The sequence below is a fragment of the Amphimedon queenslandica genome, unplaced genomic scaffold, assembly GCF_000090795.2.
Source record: "Amphimedon queenslandica unplaced genomic scaffold, v1.1 AMPQUscaffold_13215, whole genome shotgun sequence".
NCBI lineage: Eukaryota > Metazoa > Porifera > Demospongiae > Haplosclerida > Niphatidae > Amphimedon > Amphimedon queenslandica.
This window is the reverse complement of record NW_003546549.1, coordinates 2,536-22,853: the sequence shown is the minus strand read 5'-3', so window position 1 is coordinate 22,853 and position 20,318 is coordinate 2,536. Positions and strand designations below refer to the sequence as shown.

Sequence of the window (20,318 nt, the reverse complement as noted above, 5' to 3'; positions counted from 1 at the left end):
AATCAAGTACACTAATTGCAAGTTATTGTTCCAGAAACTCCCTCGTGTGCTGGTTAGTTAATTCAGGACAGTCCTGTTGCACCCAGTGACTGGAACCAGGGATATGCCATTAATTGGAATTATGTAACATGTATTAAAAATTACTTGGTCACAGTACTGCAAATCTTTGGATTAGAATATCAACCATTTCACTATCTCATCATCTCCCTATATATAATGAATCACATGAAAGTCACATGATCAAAGCACACTTCAGCTCACCCATAGAAGAACAGGAATATTACAATCACATTGGTTGAGACGGACCCCTTTTCCCTTGATCCATTGAAAATAATTACGAATATAATTGATGGGAGTTCATCCTTTACTTATTGAAGCTAGTCTCGCAAGCCAAACCCTTCCCAAATGACTGGGGAATGGTCTGGCTAGCAAGACATGTTCAAGCAGTGATTCATCTGCTTTTGAGCATTAAATATCAAGAACACAAGATTTAGGTCATATTAAAACTGCAAGATATGAAGAACAGAACAAACTAAAACTTTTAAAATAAGAGGTTATTTTTACTACAGTAAAAAAATATAGTTTCACGCTGTATTTGTTTTAACTATTGTACTCAGCCCATTTACTGTTATAAGAGAGCTGTAAGCTGAAAAGTACAGGAAAGTTGCTGTCTTGCTGCGTAACTAGAACTAGAACTAAAACAAAATGTTGAACTAGTACTAATAAGCTATAGTTCAAGTGTCTTCATCGTCCTGCTCTGCATCAAAATCAAACAACTGGACCCTCCTACCACCATTGGATACCTACAGAAATACATGTACATCAGTCATACAATGTAAGCAGAGATACTATAGATAAAGTAATGAAGAGTAGTAGACCAATCAAGTTTAACCAAAGACCCAGTACTATAGTATACAGAGTATTTCACTGTCCATTTTCATAATTTTTCTGATACATATACATGCTCTTATGTTATGTAGAAAGTTTTAACTGATTAAACTGACTTTTTAAAGTTGCTTGAAAATCAGATCAAAAATCATGTACGTGTACTATATTACACAGTCTTTGGCCAATTTTCATCAAAAATTAAATTTTTCCTGATGCATACGTGTTTGTTAATTCCAACCAAAATTTTTATGATGACACTGCAAATATCGTAGAGTAGGATTTTCATTTTGGATTTTATTCATTTAGAATCCTACTTGTCCTCATTTCCATTACTTTTTTGAGTAAATTCTACTCAGTTTTCTATTTTGAAAATTTTGTATTGATATATATAGCCCATGTATTTGGCCAAATTTTGAAGCAACTTTAGAATTTTATTTAGAGGGCCTGCAGGCTAAGCTTCCCATAGTACATCGACATACTGTATTAATTTTAACTTTAAAACAACCCAATAATAATGGAACTACTGTAATGTGAGGTGTAATACTAAACTTATAAGACTGAATATGGTATCAACAAAGGTGCGAACAAAATTCACAATAATTAGAATGCACATACCTCTGTGACTCCATCAATTTTTCTAATTATTGTCAACGTTCTTGTTTCAACACCTTTAAAATCAAGGTATGCTGGTATATTATTAGCTTTGGTCCTTCTGACAAAGAATGGATCTAAAAAATTAGTAACACAAAAGTAGCTACAATGATGTCTCACGTGATGCAGTATTTCTTAGATTCCTATTGAGTGATAGAATAGTCTAAAAGTTAATGGTAAGTAACAGTGTGATTCTGAAGAGCTTTACTTGCATCCTGAGTGAATTGTGAGTACTAAAACGGATGCCAGTATGATACAACCTCGACGCCATTGTTAATATTAATAATCATAAATTAATAGATCTATCACGTGAAGTCACGTGGCACACAGATTAAATGGGTTTTCTTGATCATATCTGCAGAGATGAATTACCGGTATTATGATGATATTATGATTAAGCTAATAATTAAAGAAATAACACAAAGCCATAATGAAAGTCACTGGCACTGTCACTAATTGAGTACACTAATAGCAATAAGTTATTGTTCAAGAAACTCCCTCATGTGCTGGTTGGTTAATTCAGGACAGTCCTGTTGTACCCAGTGACTACAACCAGGGATATGCCTATGAAGAAATCAATAACTGTATGATAATCATGGCAATGTAGATTAAAACACCAATTACCGTCTATCTGGAAATTTTTACTGTGATTTTAATTTTACTGGATTAGAATTTCGTAAAAATTAGATCACCACTAATATTACATGCCACATTCAATAATACATGACACACGAGTCTTATTCAGTAAAAATTAAATCATAGCACCAATTTTAAAACTCAAAAATTTTCTACCACACTAATTTCCTGATCTATGGTATTATTTTTCTACTATATTAAAGATTACTTGATGGTCACATTACTACAAATCTTTGGATTAGAATGAACGTCAACCATATCATTATCCAGGAATGCATCATCATCTCCCTATAATGAATCACATGAGAGTCACATGATCAATGCACACCTACCCATATGAGAAGAACAGGAATATCAATTGGTTTAGAAGGACCTCTTCTCCGTGATAATCCATTGAAGATATTACGAATATAATTGATGGGAGGCGTCAGGCAGTTCTTTCCTTGACTGAAAGTGTATTTGAAAGCCTCAAGGATTTCTTCTGAGAAATTATCTCTATTACGCAGGCCCTGTAGATAATAAAAGCAAGAATTAGAAGCAAGGATAAGGGGCACACATGCAAACTAATAAACTATAAACTACACAATGCGCCTGTTCACAATATTAGTAGTGTATGGGGTTGGTTGTATAGGCTGGCTCTCTTTATCTTACTCCTTTTCTTCCCCTATACATTGCCTTGAGCATACCAAAGTCACCCATTGAAATGAGAAACTCTGGCAAATAAGGAGTCCTGAACATGAACATATACTATAAAAGTTAATATAAAAATAATAATAGTAATAATATTTATCAATATTTTACCCATGACATCATTAGTTGTTTCCATGTTCTTATATGCCTTGCAAATACCCTAATAAAATTTATTATTATCATTTTGCCATAGAGCGGTCTCTGTTATATTAATTGACATATACCTGGGATTTGGGCAGTTAAGAATAATAAGTTTTTCAAACAATTCCGGATTAGAAATCACTGCTTCCCTATTATATTTACACATATAATTCCACAAAGAAAATACAGAAAATATTTACCAGCTCAATACTCCACCCCAATCATGCCCAACTAATATACACTTCCTCTCTGGGCTAAGAGTCTTCACCTGTTGAAGTTGAACAGCAACATAATAATAATAATAATAGTAACACTCAATAGGTCGGTAACATACCAATTGTATGATATCTTGTCTTAATATATCAATAGTATAGTTCATTACACCATCTGGTTTATCACTTTCACCATATCCTCTAAAATAATGATAACTCTCAGGGCCGTAGTCAGGAACTTAAAATAGGGGGTTTGGAAATTGCTGCGCGCTTTGCGAGCAGCGAAAATTTTGACGAAAATGGGCGTGGGTGGTAGGCGTGGTTTTAATTTATGCATCTCAGCCATGTGCTGACTCAGCTAAAATGGCTATCTGTGCTTCTCGCTGTTGCCAAAATGCTAATCCTTCTTTTGCAGTGCTGTTCTTCATGACAGGAGCTAATCTAAAACTTTTTTGCAGCTACAACAGGGGGTTCGTCCAAACCCCCCGAACCCCCCCTGGCTACGGGCCTGACTCTAAAAGTTACGCCATTTATTCAAAGTGCTATAATAGCCCATGGTTTTTCCAAAAAATTGTTTCAAAATCACCTTCAATTTTTATTAGGTTTTCTGATGCATACTGATGTTCTTATGCTATGCAGAAAGTTTGAGTTGATCCAGAGCTCAAGTATTTAAGTTATGGCCATTTTTAAAAATCGGCCAATTTTTTATACCCTGTACTATAGCACATGCCTTTTTCACAAAAAATGGGTCCAAAATCACCCCCAATTTTTACTACATTTTAAAATGCACATTGATGTCTTTGTGCTATGTAGAAAGTTTGAGACTCAAATTTTTCAGCTATGGCCATGTTAAAATAGATCATTTCTTTAAAAAATACCTAAAAATACCCTTTTGGCCAGGGGTGTCATTAGAAGGTGCATTGGCATCCAAAGTTGAACAAGATGCACTCACTAATGGAGCCAATCTGTCAATAAAACAATAGCAAATGTGCGTATTCTAGCTGTACTTAATCTACTTATGCATCCAGAATAATTTCCTGATACTAGAGACATCCCTATCTTTTGGCCAATCTTTATTACATACCTCATGTCAATGGCTACCACACGATACTCATTACAGAATTCCTTCAACTGATAACGCCAAGAGAACCAAAACTAATGAGCGTTAAAAACATGTAAATGAGAGAAAATGGCGGTATAACATAATATTACATATACATGTATGTCGTGTACATTATACCTCAGGAAAGCCATGAAGCAACAGCATTAAAGGTTTACTAGGATCTCCTTTAGACACACAATGAAACTTGATACCATTAGCTGTTATATACTCGTGTGTCCCATGAGAAGGATCCAATAAACAGGCTGGAGGAACTACAAGAGAATGGGCTTGATCAAAATGATCATCATGGACTCACTGCCTCTCTCCTTTTTCTTAAATACTTTACCCGGGGCACACAATATAGCTAGGCACAGTTTCACTAGTGTAGTAAACGTCCAAAGGACCTGAAAAAATAACACAAGTAAAAATAAGAACATATTCTTAAGCCCTTTCAAAGGTCAATTCAGGAGAACACACCCCCTGGAATATGTTAATTTGTAAGATATCACAACTGCAATTATGTACTTGCTCCAATAAATGCAATGTCACTGTTGTCACATGCTGTTGTTGTTGATGTCCATTAGATGGACATGCTAAACAATAAGCATATGCTAATTGATGATCTTACTGAATGTGCCTTCCTGCTGTTGTTTATCGTTTACTGCTTACTTTCATTTGTAAGGACAATTATCACAGCTGTCACTTCATCTCTTGAAATGATACTGACAGTTATTCTTTTCCTAATTGAGCTCTTTATCTTTAAAGATGTCAATATGTTGCTTTTTATGCATGTCATTGCTTCAATAAATGCAATATTGCTTAAATGCAAGTATAGGTCTACTATTCTGTGACAACTTGTCAACAACAATTTCTTTTTGAAAAATGACACAATATGACAAACTTAAAAACAATTGACGCAGCATTGAAATAAGTAAAAAAATGCAGTTCATTTGGTGAGTTCTCAATGATACTTGACATTGTACACAAAGCAGGCAACTCCTTCATAAGTGTATTGATCTCTTCCAGTAGTGCCAGGAGTCACAAGACCAATCTTATTAGCATCTGTTGTGTAATAGTGATCAGTAAAACCCAGTCGCACAGTTTTCTTGTATCGGTAGAGAGGAACTGTGTGAGGCTCCTGTGTTTGATAGCAATACCCAACAACCCCTTTAAATTCATATCCACCTCCAGCAGTTTCTGTTGTATTTGTTGTATACAAATTTTCAGGTGAGCCCTTTTTACTGTAGTGATAGAGGGGAATTCCTGTTAAGAAAAAAGGAATTAAAGAATAATAATGTATCTCTTACCAGAATTATCTGAGTCCAGGAGACAGACAATTCCTTCCGACCTGTAGCTATTCACACCAATTCGTCCAGGGACAGCATATCCAATTATTGATGTGTTGTATGTGTACAAATGAGTACCAAACTGACTATGTACATAGCCATACAAGTTCATTAAGGGAAAGGACTCCACTCCAAGCCCAAACAAAAAGATACTCACAAACAGACCAACTGTCATAAATTTGACCATTTTTACTGGTGATTTTGTTGCACTAGAACTGCTTTCCCTCAGGCTCAATGCTCCTTTAAATACACTGGCTCTATTAGTTAAAACATCAACCACTGACGTCATGAGCTTAATGGTAATGCGGGAAATAACCATAGTCTGGACAAACACTCAAGATAAAAGTGATTGTCAGCAACACGCATGCACGTGCAGGTGCAGCTATTATGCAGATAAAAATTATTATATTATTTAGCTATAGGCACATCTCAATATGCATAGTTGCAGCTTGCAGCAAACCCAAAAGCTTATATAAATATGGAAATAATATTCAAGCAGCTAAAAAAATTTTTTTGATAATATAAAATGCAAAGACCACATGCATTACAAAAAAGTTCTCACAATTAAGTCTTAAGTATGATACTTGACATTGTACACAAAGCAGGCAACTCCTTCATAAGTGTATCCATTGTTTCCAGTAGTGCCAGGAGTTACAAGACCAATCTTATTAGGATCTGTAGTGTAATAGTGATCAGTGATGTCATTTAGGCCAGCTGACATTTCTATTTTCTTTTTGTACCGATAAAGAGGAACAGTGTGTGGCTCTTGAGAGGGATAGCAATACCCAACAATTCCTTTATGCTCATAGTTCTTTCCAATAACTTCACTTGTATTGGTTGTGTACAAATTTTCAAGCCAGTTCTCTTTATTTTCATAATGATGGAAAGGTTTTCCTGTAATAATAAATATATATATAATAATTGTAACAAATTAGTTGCTTACCAGAATTATCTGAGTCCAAAAGACAAATAATTCCTTCTGACATGTAGTTTCTCAAGCCTGTTCTCCCTCGAACAGCATAACCAATTATAGATGCATTGTATGTATACAAATGAGTATTAAAATCTTTGTGTACATAGCCATACAAATTCATTAAAGGGAAAGACTCCACTCCAATAGTAAGCAAAAGGACCGTCGCAAATAGACTGAGAGCCATGAATTTAACCATTGTTGCAACAATGAATCAATCAATGTAAAGTATTTTGCATCACTAGATTCAATGCTTATGGTGCTTTATATAGTTAGGGAGAGAGTGCAAGAGTACACAGACCATCAGGCATTGTTAGTTAAGAATTATTTTGGAAATAAGTTTGCAGCCTGCACAAACATTAAAAACCTGGCTAAATTAATAACATTCATTATCATTGATTGGGTGGTGCCATAGCTGTGCTGTAGTAAAAATGGCTAATTTTCACCTTCTCATTCTAGTTTATTTTTTGCAAATAGTTTTTTCCTTTCTTGGCTTTCTGATGTTGCTGTTCCAAATTATAAGGAGGCCTTTCTCCTTCTACAAGACTAAGTCGAGAAATGGTAAGAGTAACTGAGTAAACATGACTCGGCTACAAGTTCTCCTTCACTTGTAGTTCCTCCAGCCTGTTTATCGGATCCTTCTCATGGGACACACGAGTATATAACAGCTAATGGTATCAAGTTTCATTGTGTGTCTAAAGGAGATCCTAGTAAACCTTTAATGCTCTTTGTTCATGGCTTCCCTGAGGTAGGTTCAGTTTTTAAATGTAAAGTGTAGTTAATACCTTTTGACCTTACTACTAGTTTTGGTTTTCATGGCAATATCAGTTGAAAGAATTCTGTAATGACTATCGTGTGGTTGCCATTGACATGAGGTAATATATGTATATATATGTACACTACATTTATTATTGATAATACAAAAAGGAAATTTGACTCTCTCTTTTTTGCTCTCTCTCTCTCTTTCATTGTTCAGAGGATATGGTGAAACAGATAAACCTGCTGGTGTACGCAATTATACTATAGAAATACTAAAGGAAGATATTGTACAACTGGTCAGCTAATGTTGTGATTACGTTAATATAATTAATATAATTATTAGATTAAAGTGCTCAGCCCTGATAGGAAGTGTATACTTGTTGCTCATGATTGGGGAGGAGTTGTCTCATGGTATGTGTCATAATCACTCATTCATTTAATAACAACAGGACTGTGAACACTATGTTATTTGTCTTTTTATGTGTTCCTCTCTCTTTTTTCTCATAGGAGAGTTGTTCAGAATCATCCTGAACTCTTTCATAAGTTTATTGTAATGAACTGTCCTCATGCAAAGTAATTATCATAGTGAAGTACATGTACAGGTTTCATGATTTGATACTAAGAATTGAAACATTACATTATGTTGTAAGTCCTATGGCTTACAATTAAATTAATACATTATTACAATTGAAGTTACAATTAAAATTACTTTTTAATTCATTCAGGGTATATAGAAGGGCTATCACTAAAGGATGGAAGCAAACACTGAAGTCTTGGGTATGCACTAATATATTCATAACAATCAGTTTCGCTGTCATTATAGTATATATTCTTTTTTCAATGTCCATGGATACCAGAGATGTTGCTAGCTATAAATGACTATGCTGCTTTTGATGACATGTTTAAGAAAGTTAGTGGAGTAATTTTGGTAGCAGGGTTTTCCATAAAGCATGCTAAGTGACCTAAACAACATGTTTCATGAGCTGACACAAATAGTAAAATTTATTTAAAAATCCAACTTTGATTGTAACCAGGTCAAACTTTCTACATAATGTAAAAGCATGTATATGTATCAGGAAAAAATATAAAAATGGAGATTTTCTCCTTTTTATTTTTGGCAAAATTTGGCAAAAGACTGTCTTTGGTCCAAGTGCTGAGCAAGCTAAATAGTATGCCTAAGAAGCTGAGTATTACATCAAAATCCTGTGGGAAATTCTATTGGGCAGCACTCATTTGTTTTATTTTAGGGTTTGTTTCTTAATAAAGATTTTTCTGATGACATGGTTGAGGCATTCAAATACACATTCAGTCCAAGGAGGAACTTGACTCCACCCATCAATTACTATAGATGCATGTTCATGAGCTCTAACAGAAAGCATTCGTATTCATCACAGAAAATTGAAACTCCCACCCTCTTGATATGGGTGAGATTAATAGTGTAAAGGTATTAATGTGTTTTTATTTTGACAGGGTGAGAGAGATTTGGCTCTTGATATGTCTCTCTCTGATAAGAAGGAATACAATGATATCTGTACTGACATTACCATAAAGTAATCCTAAGCTATATAGAAACTACCTGGCTCTAATGTTAACATTCATTTAATAGACGTATCCCTGGTTGCAGTCACTTTGTTCAACAGGACTGTCCCCATTTAACTAACCAGCACATGAGGGAGTTCCTGGAGCAGTAATTTGAGTGACTAATCTCAACATTTATGATAACTACGTTATAATAGTGCATGTGTTTTTTGACTAACAATAATTATGTAGAAACTGTTCACTGCTGCTATCTTAAATTTGCTCATACATGTACTACATTATTTCATGTGACTATTGCTAAAATTAATAATAATTGCTAAAAATAGTTATTATCAATTGTTAAAGTGCAAATCTGCAATCATAAACTAATTGAGAGTTCTCAATGATACTTGACATTGTACACAAAGCAAGCAACTCCTTCATAAGTGTATCCATTGTTTCCAGTAGTGCCAGGAGTCACAAGACCAATCTTATTAGCATCTGTTGTGTAATAGTGATCAAGAATATTATACACGGTTTTCTTGTATCGATAAAGAGGGACTGTGTGAGTCTCTTGTGTACGATAACAATATCCAACTTTTCCCAGATAAGTGTAACTATTGTCAGCTTCTGTTGTATTTGTTGTATACAAGTTTCCGCCATGTTTCTGATAATGATGCAGTGGAACTCCTGCATGCAAAAAAATACAAGTTTAAATGAACATTTGTGTGTATATACAATAGATAAGACTTTCTTTGTCCTTACCTAATTGTTCTGTTTCCATGAGGCAAGTTATTCCCTCTGACCTGTAACTATGTCGACCCACTAGTCCTGCAGGAGTGCCATATCCAATGACAGAGGCATTGAGAGTGTAATAATGAACACCATACTGGGAATGAGCATAGCCATACAGTGGAGTCAGTGTCATTGACTTCACTTCAGCAAGGAGAAAGATGAAAAATAAACCTCCAGCTATAACGAGCTTCATAATGGCAGTGAGTAACCGATGCTGCTAAACTTGACAGTTGATATGATATTATCCTGCGGGCAATCAGCTTTATAAATCCAAAGACACTGTTTTAAATGCTAAAGGAAGCCTGCAATGTTTACCTTTCAGTGTTACATGGGAGAGTTCACATTATGGCAACAATTAATGCCGTGTTCTGCTTATTCTGGCACTTATTTATACAAACATATCATATATATTTCAATTTCCTATCAGCTTATGATTGTAGTATTGCACATAAAGTACTCAGCCAAACCGTGATTTGAATTGTGGATCTACGACAAAAGTATAGCCTGTCAAGACAATGCTTTATGTTTCACATACAAACAGCACACAGTCAGTATAATTATAATGAAAATAGTTGCTCCAATAGTTATGCATGACTGCATGATATCATTATACAAATTGCTTTCACTGTTTGCTTCTATTGTATAACAAACATAACTGTTTGGTATTTCAAACAACTAGGATCTACATTATACACAATAACTTTATAGTACAGTAACTCTATAGCATAATTTTGTACCTTTTGGAAATATAATAAGCCGTCACTACTTTCTATTGCGATTACCGGTTTAAAGCATAGCAGTGCTGTTATAAGTAATCCTAGAAAATAAAGAACTAGTGATATGCTGTTTACATACTTTACACCACTGTAAATATTAATCACAATGAGTGGATTTAGTGAACTATATACAATAAACAAGTATATATAAACACTTTGACAGAACTCATTATAGTTTAAACAAACGTTATGGAGCATGCTGGAGGATACCGCAATGAAAGGATAGAAGAATGGATGGAACAGCAGGAGGTCAGCTCAGATGCATCTTTCAATGCCTGCTGTGATCCTCAATCAGTCAAGAGACGTAAAGCAAGATATGTTTTATACAAACAACTTGTACTGGAAGAAATTGATAAACGTTGTCGAAAATATGAAGATGATTTGCTACCAGAGGAGAAAGAAGCGATTGAAGAAGTAAAGGAAAAGTTTTCAAGGGGAAATTATGGTAATATTCACGTTTCATACAACTTTGTGGGAACATTCTACACTCCTTTAACAATCATATTATCTTTAATATACCCAAGAGTGTTGTTTCCTATACTCTTTCCAATGTCCTACCTAATATACTGGATGATTTGTATAATGCGATTGAAAGATAATGGCAATGCTTGCAAGATTTACACTTCATTCATAATTTGTATCTTGCTGATACTTTTTACTGGCATTCTTTTTATTGATATTTTCAATGTTTTATTTTGCTTTCCATTCGTTTTCTCAATTTCACTACTTGTGGAGCTAATAATGTTAGCAACAAGTATTGTCTTCTGCTATGGATTCAAATATCTTTTCAGTCATGGTGTTCTCCATTACAGATTCCAAATATCTTTGATAGAAATAGGGATGATAAAAATACAGAACCCGCTCTACAATAATGCGATGAACAATGTTATCATCACAGCTAATACAGAATCCATTAGTCGCACCATCCGTCATGCACCATTCCGACGTCTATACAGTCGACCGATTCTCAAGATATTTCACAGCATGGATATATCAAGTTATGATTTTGGTGAAATAAATGGACAATTGGTGACACAGGATGGGATCAATAGCTACATAACTTACTCTCACCTTTAAAATGATGTAAATATTGTAAATTATTATTACATTAATTAGGAATTATTTTATATTATAGCATTTATTAGTTGTTTTAATGTTGTAGTGCTATCTTATAGTGAAGTTAATTGAATCTTTAGCATTCTGACACTAGCAACATCACACCTATAGCTAAACTAATTTCTGAAGAATATAAGAGTACAGTATATTATTGAGATAATGCATGACAAGAAAGCAGATCTTGAAGAGTTTATGTTTATACTAAAGCATGTTTATGTATAGCCAATATAAGCCATTCATTCTTTTAGTAGCTAAAAACAAAACTAAGGAGGGATATACCCCACGCAGACGGGAAGAAATAAGAACTGAAAGTAGTTTAGTTTATAAAAACAAGTTACTTACACAAGTGTTGTTGCATTCCAGGAACACTAGTCATGACGTCACCCATATAAATTTGTGTTAATAAAGTACTTCCTGTTTCATATCCACGTGTGTTATAGTTTTACTTTTATGTTAATAGTTTTAGATCTACACTAATCAAATCATATCTATATTTTCACATGGATACCAAAGTGGATAGTATCTACGCTTCTATGAATGATAAATCTTATGAAAATGCAGCTGCTGTATTAGTATGAACACCTGATAACAGCCTTAACAGGTAGCTAATAGCAAAAACAATCATGATAATCAGTGAAGTGGATTAGCGTAAACGAGGCCTTATTATTACTAGATCTACATGGGCCTGCGCACAGGCTCCCTGTCTGGATGGAGGTTAGGCCTGAGGATTTTATTCCCAGAATAAAAAAAGAATAATAGGTGGTCTAAAGAATAAAGAATAATTCTGGAATAATAGGGCAAAATTTGTAAAATTGTGCAGTAGGTGTGACTGAATGCTTAATAAATCTTGTCTAACACCTTCAAAGATACCCACGAGTGTGCTTTACAAGACTCAATTGAGGCATCATTATAATGTTACAGTATAATGAGCATTAAATGAGACAAATTTTGTATAGTTATTTTGTTTATTTTTATAATACTTGGGAATAATAGGCAAATATATTGGGAATAAGGGAATAGAATAATGGGGACATTTTTGGGAATAATATCCTCAGCCCTAAATTGGAGGTGGTTATGGGTACATAACTCCCTTGAGATAAGTGGTCTCGCCCTCGACCACTTAGTTATGTACCCATATTCCCTAACCACCTCCAGACAGGGATGTATCCTACACTTATGCTAATTCCTACTGAGAATTACTGTCAGTCACTGCACTCTCGATCGAGGTCACTATTCACTCGTTAACGCTTTAGCTAGTACACAACAAAACGTTATGGAGCATGCTGGAGGATACCGCGATGAAAGGATAGAAGAATGGATGGAACAGCAGGAGGTCGGCTCGTTTGAGTCTTTCTGTGGTTGCTGTGATCCTCAATCGGTCAAGAGACGTAAAGCAAGATATGTTTTATTTAAACAACTTGTACTGGAAGAAATTGAGAAACGTTGTCGAAAATATGAAGATAAGTTGCTACCAAAGGAGAAAGAAGCAATTGAAGAAGCAAAGGAAATCTTTTCAAGAGGAAATTACAGCAGAATTTACGTTTCGTACAACTTTGTGGGAACGTTCTACACTCCTTTAACAATGATATTATCTCTAATATACCCAAGAGTGTTGTTTCCTATACTCCTTCCAATGTCTTTCATAACGTACTGGATGATTTGTATAATGCGAATGAAAGATAAGGACTATGCTTGCGTGATTTACACTTCATTCATAATTTATATCTTGCTGATACTTTTTACTGGTTGCCTTTTAATTATTGATGTTTTCAATGTTTTATTTTGCTTTCCCTTCATTTTCTCAATTATTCTACTTGTGGAGCTAACGATGCTGGCAACAAGCATTGTCTTCCGCTATGGGTTCAAATATCTTTCCAGTCATGGTGTTCTCCATTACAGATTCCAAATATTATTGATAGGAGCAGAGAACCTCTACAATTCAAATAATGCGATGAACAATGTAATTATAGCTAATACAGAATCCATTAGTCGGACCATCCATCATGCACCATTCCAACGTCTGTACAGTCGCCCAATTCTCGATATAATTCAAGATATGGATATATCAAGTTATGATTTTGGTGAAATAAATGGACAATTGGTGACGCAGGACGGGATTAATAGCTACAACCGTTACTGTTATCTTTAAAGAGACTGAATATTGTAGAGGCATGCAGTAGGCATGACATTAGTATAGTTATTTTGGTGTGGTAGTGTTATCTTATTGTAAAGTTAACTAAATCTATAAAAAATAGAATAATCCACTCTTGCTATAACTATATAAACTAATAATGGTTAAGAGTAGACTACCATAATATTGAAATAATGCATAAACAGAAAGCAGATCTCAATGAGTTTAAAGCATGTTTATTTATAGTTTATATAATCAATATAAGTCATTCATTCTTTTAGTGGCTATAAACAAACTAAGAAGGGCCTTACACCACACAGATGTAAAGAAATAAGAACTGAAAGTTCAGTTTAGTTTAGAAAAACAAGTTACTTACACAAGTGTTGTTGCATAACTGATACTGCATTAATCACTTTCCATTAAAGAGGTCTACACTGAATGAATCATAATGTAGTACAACACAACAATCTTGTATAGGGCAAGGACAACTAACCACAAACATCAAGCATGCATTCGAATCAAATACTTGTTCCTCTTCTCAATCTTATCTTCCTCAGATTCACACAGTAGGATGAATAATACTGTTTGCATATTGTTATTGAAGAAACTCCATATGCACACAACAAATCTATTATTATACTAATATGCAGTAGTATAATATTGCATTTTTTAGATTTGTTTGTTTAGTAGTAGATCTAGATCTAGTGTTAATTATTTAAGTGACATTTAGAACTATAGTTGAGGTAGCAATAACTAATGGTATAAGACTTATTGAAAATAAAATGTTACATATACATGATAACAAGTAAAATAGAAATTTGGTTTCTATATGAAGAGTATATACAGGGGAGTAGGAACCATTTTTCAATTGGGGGGGCAAGACAGATTATGTGTATGCATGTATATGTATGAGAAGGGGGTCTGGGGGTATGAGAAGGGGGTCTGGGGGGGTACCCCCCAGAAAAAAATTTCAAAAAGGGCTGCTCAGAGAGCAATTTTAACATGTTTCTGAACTACAATTACAATGTCATAATTATTATTATGACAGCAAAAAGGAGGGCGACCTGTCACCCCTATCACCCCCCTAGGTACAGGCCTGTAATAAATCAAATCATTGGCTAATATTGATTGCTCCCTCTGAAATAATATTGGGGGGCAACTTGCCCCCCCCCTGCCCCCCTGTTCCTACTCCCCTGATATATAAACACTTTGACAGAAAAAGTTTTAAGCAAACGTTATGGAGCATACTGGAGGATACCGCAATGAAAGGATAGAAGAATGGATGGAACAGCAGGAGGTAATCTCAGATCTTTGCTGTGATCCTCAATCAATCAAGAGACGTAGAGCAAGATATGTTTTATACAAACAACTTGTACTGGAAGAAATTGAGAAACGTTGTCAAAAATATGAAGACAAGTTACTACCAGAGGAGAAAGAAGCAATTGAACAAGTAAAGGAAGTGTTCTCAAGAGGAAAATACAGCAGAATTCAAGTTTCGTACAACTTTGTGGGAACATTCTACACTCCTTTAACAATTATTTTGTCTTTATTTTATGTGAGAATCTTGTTTCCTATACTCTTCCCAGTATCTTACCTAACATACTGGATGATTGGTATAATACGATTGAAAGATAAGCGCAATGCTTGCTACACTAACACATCACTCATTATCTGTGTAGTGCTGCTTTCTAGTTGTCTTTGGCTTGATATTTTCAATGTTTTATTTTGCTTTCCCTTTGTTTTCTCAATTATTCTATTTGTGGAGCTAATAATGTTAGCAACAAGTATTGTCTTCTGCTATGGATTCAAATATCTTTTCAGTCATGGTGTTCTCCATTACAGATTCGAAATAGCTTTAGTTGAAGAAGAGTACTGGTATGTGGACACCTACAGTTCAGGTTGTTGCAAACCTGCTGTACCCCCTATGCTTAAAAATATGCCATACACCATTGGTAACACCATCCGTCATGCACCATTTCGACGTCTATACAGTCGCCCAATTCTCAATATATTTGACAACATGGAAATATCAACTTACAATTTTGGTGAAATAAAAGGACAGTTGGTGACACAGGATGGGATTGATAACTACAATCGGTACTACAAATTGTATAATTACTGAAGAGACTCAACATGCACACAACATATTGTATACATGCAGTAGTAAACATTGCAATTATTATAAAGTTTGTTTATTAGTTAGTGTTATTTTATTTAGTAAAAAAACAAATTAGTCTACTAAAACTACAAAATGAAAAAGAAGTACATGCTGTGTACATGAAAACAGACTATTTCTCACAAATAAGCTCAAGCTATTATTACACCTTTTTTTGCAAACAGTCACCACAGTGTGTTAACTATATAATATAATACAAGTATATAAACGCTTTGACTTGACGGAACTCACTATAGTTTAAACAAAAGTCATGGAGCATACTGGAGGATACTGCAATGAAAGGATAGAAGAATGGATGGAACAGCAGGAGGTTAGCTCAGATCTTTGCTGTGATCCTCAATCAATCAAGAGACGTAGAGCAAGATACGTTTTATACAAACAACTTGTACTGGAAGAAATTGAGAAGCGTTGTCAAAAATATGAAGACAAGTTGCTGCCAAAGGAGAAAGAAGCAATTGAAGAAGCAAAGGAAATCTTTTCAAGAGGAAATTACAGCAGAATTCAAGTTTCGTACAACTTTGTGGGAACATTCTACACTCCTTTAACATTAATGTTGTCTTTATTTTATGTGAGAATCTGGTTTCCTATACTCTTCCCAATTTCTTACCTAACATACTGGATGATTGGTATAATACGATTGAAAGATAAGCGCAATGCTTGCTACACTAACACATCACTCATTATCTGTGTAGTGCTGCTTTCTAGTTGTCTTTGGCTTGATATTTTCAATGTTTTATTTTGCTTTCCCTTTGTTTTCTCAATTTTTCTATTTGTGGAGCTAATAATGTTAGCAACAAGTATTGTCTTCTGCTATGGATTCAAATATTTTTCCAGTCATGGTGTTCTCCATTACAGATTCCAAATATCTTTGATAGAAGAAGAGTACCAGTATGTGGACACCTACAGTTCAGGTTGTTGCAAACCTGCTGTACCCCCTATGCTTAAAAATATGCCATTCACCGTTAGTAACACCATCCGTCACGCACCATTTCGACGTCTATACAGTCGCCCGATTCTCAATATATTTGACAACATGGAAATATCAACTTACAATTTTGGTGAAATAAAAGGACAGTTGGTGACACAGGATGGGATTGATAGCTACAATCGTTACTACAGTTTGTATAAATACTGAAGAGACAGTACCCACATAACATACACATACATGTATTGTACTAACATATGCAGCAGTGTAGGCATTAAATTTTATACAGTTTGTTAATTAGTATATTTATAGTGTTATTTTATTTAGTAAAAAACAAATTAGTCAACTAAAACTGCAAATTCAAATGCAAAATAACAGCAATGAAAGAATTGTAGAACTTTAGCAACCACAAAATCAAAGCAAGCTCGAACAGAATGACAACACTAAATATACGATCACGCAAGAATGGGAGGAGGGTCCAGACACAACACACTGAACGCAAAAAGTATGCATACACAACACACGCAAAGCACTTTCACTGTTTGCTTCTTCTGTTAAAAAAACATTGACATTAAACTTGAGAATGCAATTCCATGAAAACTCTAGCAGAGCATATACACTCACTTTGGCAAAGTAAGCCATCAGATGTACATGTCTAATTGTCTATTGTGGTGAATGAATTTATTCCAGTTTGAGGATTAATTATTCTAGCTGTATGGCATCTAGTTGTCCTTTTCAATAAAACTTGCTGAAAATGTTCTTGCCATGTAAAATAACAGCTAGGGGTTTCTGTTTCTGCAAAAAAATTAGTATAATAGCCAGGTTTAATAAGTGTATATAACGAACAGTTTGACAGAACTATCTAGTTTTAAAAAAACGTTATGGAGCATATTGGAGGATACCGCAATGAAAGGATAGAAGAATGGATGGAACAGCAGGAGGTCAGCTCGTTTGAGTCTTTCTGTGGTTGCTGTGATCCCCAAACAGTGAAGAGGCGTAGAGCAAGATACGTTTTATTCAAACAACTTGTACTGGAAGAAATTGAGAAACGTTCTCGAAAATATGAAGATAAGTTGCTACCAGAGGAGAAAGAAGCAATTGAAGAAGTAAAGGAAAAGTTCTCAAGAGGAAATTATAGCAAGATTAAAGTCTCACGTAATCACGTGGGAACGTTCTACACTCCCATAACACTAATACTATCTACAATCCACCCAGGAGAGATGCTCCCTCTACTCTTTCCAACATGTTACACACTCTACTGGACAATAAAAACATTACGAATGCAGGATCAGAGCTGTGCTTGCTTAATGTACACATTACTTCCTATCACTCTCTTTCTGATGGTGTTTGTAGGTGGTTTTTTGCTTGACATTATTGATGTATTATTCTTTCTCTTAGTTTGTTTTATTTTCCTGCTTCTAGAGCTTGCTTTGCTAGCAATAAGCATTGTCTTCTGCTATGGGTTCTATTTTCTCTCTAGTTATGGTGTTCTCCATTACACATTTCAGATATCTCTGATAGAGCAAGATTTTGGCATATTTAAAAAGGCACATAAAGACACAGTTAGACGCACCATTCGTCATGCACCATTTCGACGTCTGTACAGTCGACCGATTTTCAACATATTTCAAGACATGGAAATAGTGACTTATGATTTTGGTGAAATAAATGGACAGCTGGTGACACAGGATGGGATTAATAGCTACAATCGGTACTATGTACACTATGGTGACTAAAAAGAGACTCAACATGTGTATACTTACACATCACATGATATTATACAATTGCATGCAGTAGTAGCCTACACATTCATTTATTAGTTAATAGTGTATAACTGTTTACTGTTTAGTATTACTGTTATTTCATTTAGTAAAGAGATACAACATAATGTACATAATATGAAGCAATAGATAGAATAAAAGAAACATTAATTCATTACAAAAAGCAGATCTCAGCAATGAGCCTATGATTATATTGTATTATACCATCATCAAAATTCATCATAACTTAAAAGGTTACAGCTCAAACCTTCTACATAGATTAGCGTAAGGACGTCAATTAATGCGTATCAGAAAATGTAATAATTTTTTTTGAAGCATGTATGGACTATTTTTCAGAAATTGGCATGTTCTTTAAAGTTCCCCATATAAATAGATTAAAACTGAAAGTTACTTACTATAATACTGTTACAGTTTAGTTTAGAAAAACAAGTTACCCGCACCAGTTTTGTATAAACACTGATACTGCCTTTGTTTGCAATCAACTAATTTGTATAAACAAAGACATAACGCTAGCCCAAAATAAACAACAAAGTAGACCTATTATACTAACGACAATAGCTTTCACTAAAATGGTATACTTAGGCATCATAAGTATTAGTCAATACAAAAACTAGTATACTTTACTCCATAATATACTACACTGTATATAGAATTGTACCCTATCAGTTATAAGGACTAGTGGCTAAAACATAATTCCATAAAGAAATAGAATGTCTTTATTTTGAACAGAATGAGACTGCACTACCTACAAAGGGTGTTATAGTTCTTCTGAAGCTGAGGATGGCAGTCAAGTAAACAAACTAAAAATCTTTCTCATTCTCTTCCACTGCTATCACTCCCACCATGGCTTCCTTCCATTATATTCTCATTTATTGTTAGGATTATAATGATAATATCACTAAAATAACCTAATCAGTAAAATAAACCTCCAGCTATAATGAGTTTCATAATGGCAGTGAGTAACCGATGCTGCTAAACTTGACAATCAATATGATATTATCCTGCGGGCAATCAGCTTTATAAATCCAAAGACACTGTTTTAAATGCTAAAGGAAGCCTGCAATGTTTATCTTTCAGTGTTACATGGGAGAGTTCACATTATGGCAACAATTAATGCCGTGTTCTGCTTATTCTGGCACTTATTTATACAAACATATCATATATATTTCAATTTCCTATCAGCTTATGATTGTAGTATTGCACATAAAGTACTCAGCCAAACCGTGATTTGAATTGTGGATCTACAACAAAAGTATAGCCTGTCAAGACAATGCTTTATGTTTCACATACAAACAGCACACAGTCAGTATAATTATAATGAAAATAGTTGCTCCAATAGTTATGCATGACTGCATGATATCATTATACAAATTGCTTTCACTGTTTGCTTCTATTGTATAACAAACATAGTTGTTTGGTATTTCAAAACAAAATAGGATCTGCATTGCACAATAACTCTATAAGGATAGTAACTCTATAGCATAATGTTGTACCTTTTGGAAATATAATAAGCCGCCACAACTTTCTATTATGGATTTAGTGAACTATATACAATAAACAAGTATATATAAACACTTTGACAGAACTCATTATAGTTTAAACAAACGTTATGGAGCATACTGAAGGATACCGCAATGAAACGATAGAAGAATGGATGGAACAGCAGGAGGTCACCGTCAGCTCGTTTAAGTTTCTCTGTGGTTGC

At 34.5% G+C, this 20,318-nt stretch overlaps 6 protein-coding genes across 6 annotated transcripts; 2 read left to right on the top strand and 4 right to left on the bottom strand.

Moving 5' to 3' along the window:
* Window positions 1-1,916: 1,916 nt before the first annotated feature.
* LOC100638690 (epoxide hydrolase 4-like) lies at window positions 1,917-4,806 on the bottom strand. Its single transcript, XM_003388679.3, has 11 exons — window positions 4,637-4,806; window positions 4,459-4,592; window positions 4,303-4,373; window positions 3,341-3,419; window positions 3,207-3,274; window positions 3,090-3,155; window positions 2,977-3,025; window positions 2,827-2,922; window positions 2,508-2,684; window positions 2,384-2,463; window positions 1,917-2,103 (listed from the first exon to the last, which is right to left on the bottom strand). The coding sequence occupies exons 1-11, from the start codon at window positions 4,755-4,757 to the stop codon at window positions 2,019-2,021; spliced, it is 1,026 nt and encodes a 341-aa protein (XP_003388727.1). The 5' UTR covers window positions 4,758-4,806; the 3' UTR covers window positions 1,917-2,018.
* Window positions 4,807-5,158: 352 nt separating this feature from the next.
* Window positions 5,159-5,970, bottom strand: LOC109584372 (uncharacterized). The gene is made up of 2 exons (XM_020000087.1): window positions 5,628-5,970; window positions 5,159-5,583 (listed from the first exon to the last, which is right to left on the bottom strand). Exons 1-2 carry the CDS (start codon window positions 5,953-5,955, stop codon window positions 5,282-5,284), a joined length of 630 nt encoding a protein of 209 aa, XP_019855646.1. The 5' UTR covers window positions 5,956-5,970; the 3' UTR covers window positions 5,159-5,281.
* Window positions 5,971-6,139: 169 nt separating this feature from the next.
* On the bottom strand, window positions 6,140-6,893 carry LOC105313793 (uncharacterized). The gene is made up of 2 exons (XM_011407509.2): window positions 6,610-6,893; window positions 6,140-6,560 (listed from the first exon to the last, which is right to left on the bottom strand). Exons 1-2 carry the CDS (start codon window positions 6,833-6,835, stop codon window positions 6,238-6,240), a joined length of 549 nt encoding a protein of 182 aa, XP_011405811.2. The 5' UTR covers window positions 6,836-6,893; the 3' UTR covers window positions 6,140-6,237.
* Window positions 6,894-7,039: 146 nt separating this feature from the next.
* On the top strand, window positions 7,040-9,285 carry LOC100638307 (epoxide hydrolase 4-like). The gene is made up of 11 exons (XM_011407510.2): window positions 7,040-7,197; window positions 7,251-7,384; window positions 7,441-7,511; window positions 7,613-7,691; window positions 7,739-7,806; window positions 7,903-7,968; window positions 8,121-8,172; window positions 8,219-8,305; window positions 8,643-8,819; window positions 8,866-8,945; window positions 9,002-9,285. Exons 1-11 carry the CDS (start codon window positions 7,068-7,070, stop codon window positions 9,084-9,086), a joined length of 1,029 nt encoding a protein of 342 aa, XP_011405812.1. The 5' UTR covers window positions 7,040-7,067; the 3' UTR covers window positions 9,087-9,285.
* Window positions 9,223-9,986, bottom strand: LOC109584373 (uncharacterized). Its single transcript, XM_020000089.1, has 2 exons — window positions 9,679-9,986; window positions 9,223-9,603 (listed from the first exon to the last, which is right to left on the bottom strand). The coding sequence occupies exons 1-2, from the start codon at window positions 9,899-9,901 to the stop codon at window positions 9,314-9,316; spliced, it is 513 nt and encodes a 170-aa protein (XP_019855648.1). The 5' UTR covers window positions 9,902-9,986; the 3' UTR covers window positions 9,223-9,313.
* A 7,712-nt stretch (window positions 9,987-17,698) lies between these two features.
* On the top strand, window positions 17,699-18,708 carry LOC109584368 (uncharacterized). The gene is made up of 2 exons (XM_020000078.1): window positions 17,699-18,185; window positions 18,255-18,708. Exons 1-2 carry the CDS (start codon window positions 17,714-17,716, stop codon window positions 18,566-18,568), a joined length of 786 nt encoding a protein of 261 aa, XP_019855637.1. The 5' UTR covers window positions 17,699-17,713; the 3' UTR covers window positions 18,569-18,708.
* Window positions 18,709-20,318: the final 1,610 nt, after the last annotated feature.

Bases quoted from the DNA above. Each gene is read 5' to 3' on its own strand.
- LOC105313793 (XM_011407509.2), bottom strand. From the start codon at position 6,835: ATGGTTAAATTCATGGCTCTCAGTCTATTTGCGACGGTCCTTTTGCTT. The intron at 6,561-6,609 runs GTAAGCAACTAA...TTATTATTACAG, and splicing joins TTTGGACTCAGATAATTCTG to GAAAACCTTTCCATCATTAT.
- LOC109584373 (XM_020000089.1), bottom strand. From the start codon at position 9,901: ATGAAGCTCGTTATAGCTGGAGGTTTATTTTTCATCTTTCTCCTTGCT. The intron at 9,604-9,678 runs GTAAGGACAAAG...TTTTGCATGCAG, and splicing joins CATGGAAACAGAACAATTAG to GAGTTCCACTGCATCATTAT.
- LOC100638690 (XM_003388679.3), bottom strand. From the start codon at position 4,757: ATGTTCTTATTTTTACTTGTGTTATTTTTTCAGGTCCTTTGGACGTTT. The intron at 3,420-4,302 runs GTATGTAATAAA...TCATTATTTTAG, and splicing joins GTGGTAGCCATTGACATGAG to AGGATATGGTGAAAGTGATA. The intron at 2,104-2,383 runs GTAATCTTTAAT...ATTTCTTCATAG, and splicing joins TGTAGTAATGTGACCATCAA to GCATATCCCTGGTTGTAGTC.
- LOC100638307 (XM_011407510.2), top strand. From the start codon at position 7,068: ATGGCTAATTTTCACCTTCTCATTCTAGTTTATTTTTTGCAAATAGTT. The intron at 7,385-7,440 runs GTAGGTTCAGTT...CCTTACTACTAG, and splicing joins TTGTTCATGGCTTCCCTGAG to TTTTGGTTTTCATGGCAATA. The intron at 8,946-9,001 runs GTAATCCTAAGC...TTCATTTAATAG, and splicing joins TGTACTGACATTACCATAAA to ACGTATCCCTGGTTGCAGTC.
- LOC109584368 (XM_020000078.1), top strand. From the start codon at position 17,714: ATGGAGCATATTGGAGGATACCGCAATGAAAGGATAGAAGAATGGATG. The intron at 18,186-18,254 runs GTGGTTTTTTGC...TCCTGCTTCTAG, and splicing joins CTTTCTGATGGTGTTTGTAG to AGCTTGCTTTGCTAGCAATA.
- LOC109584372 (XM_020000087.1), bottom strand. From the start codon at position 5,955: ATGACGTCAGTGGTTGATGTTTTAACTAATAGAGCCAGTGTATTTAAA. The intron at 5,584-5,627 runs GTAAGAGATACA...TTTTCTTAACAG, and splicing joins CCTGGACTCAGATAATTCTG to GAATTCCCCTCTATCACTAC.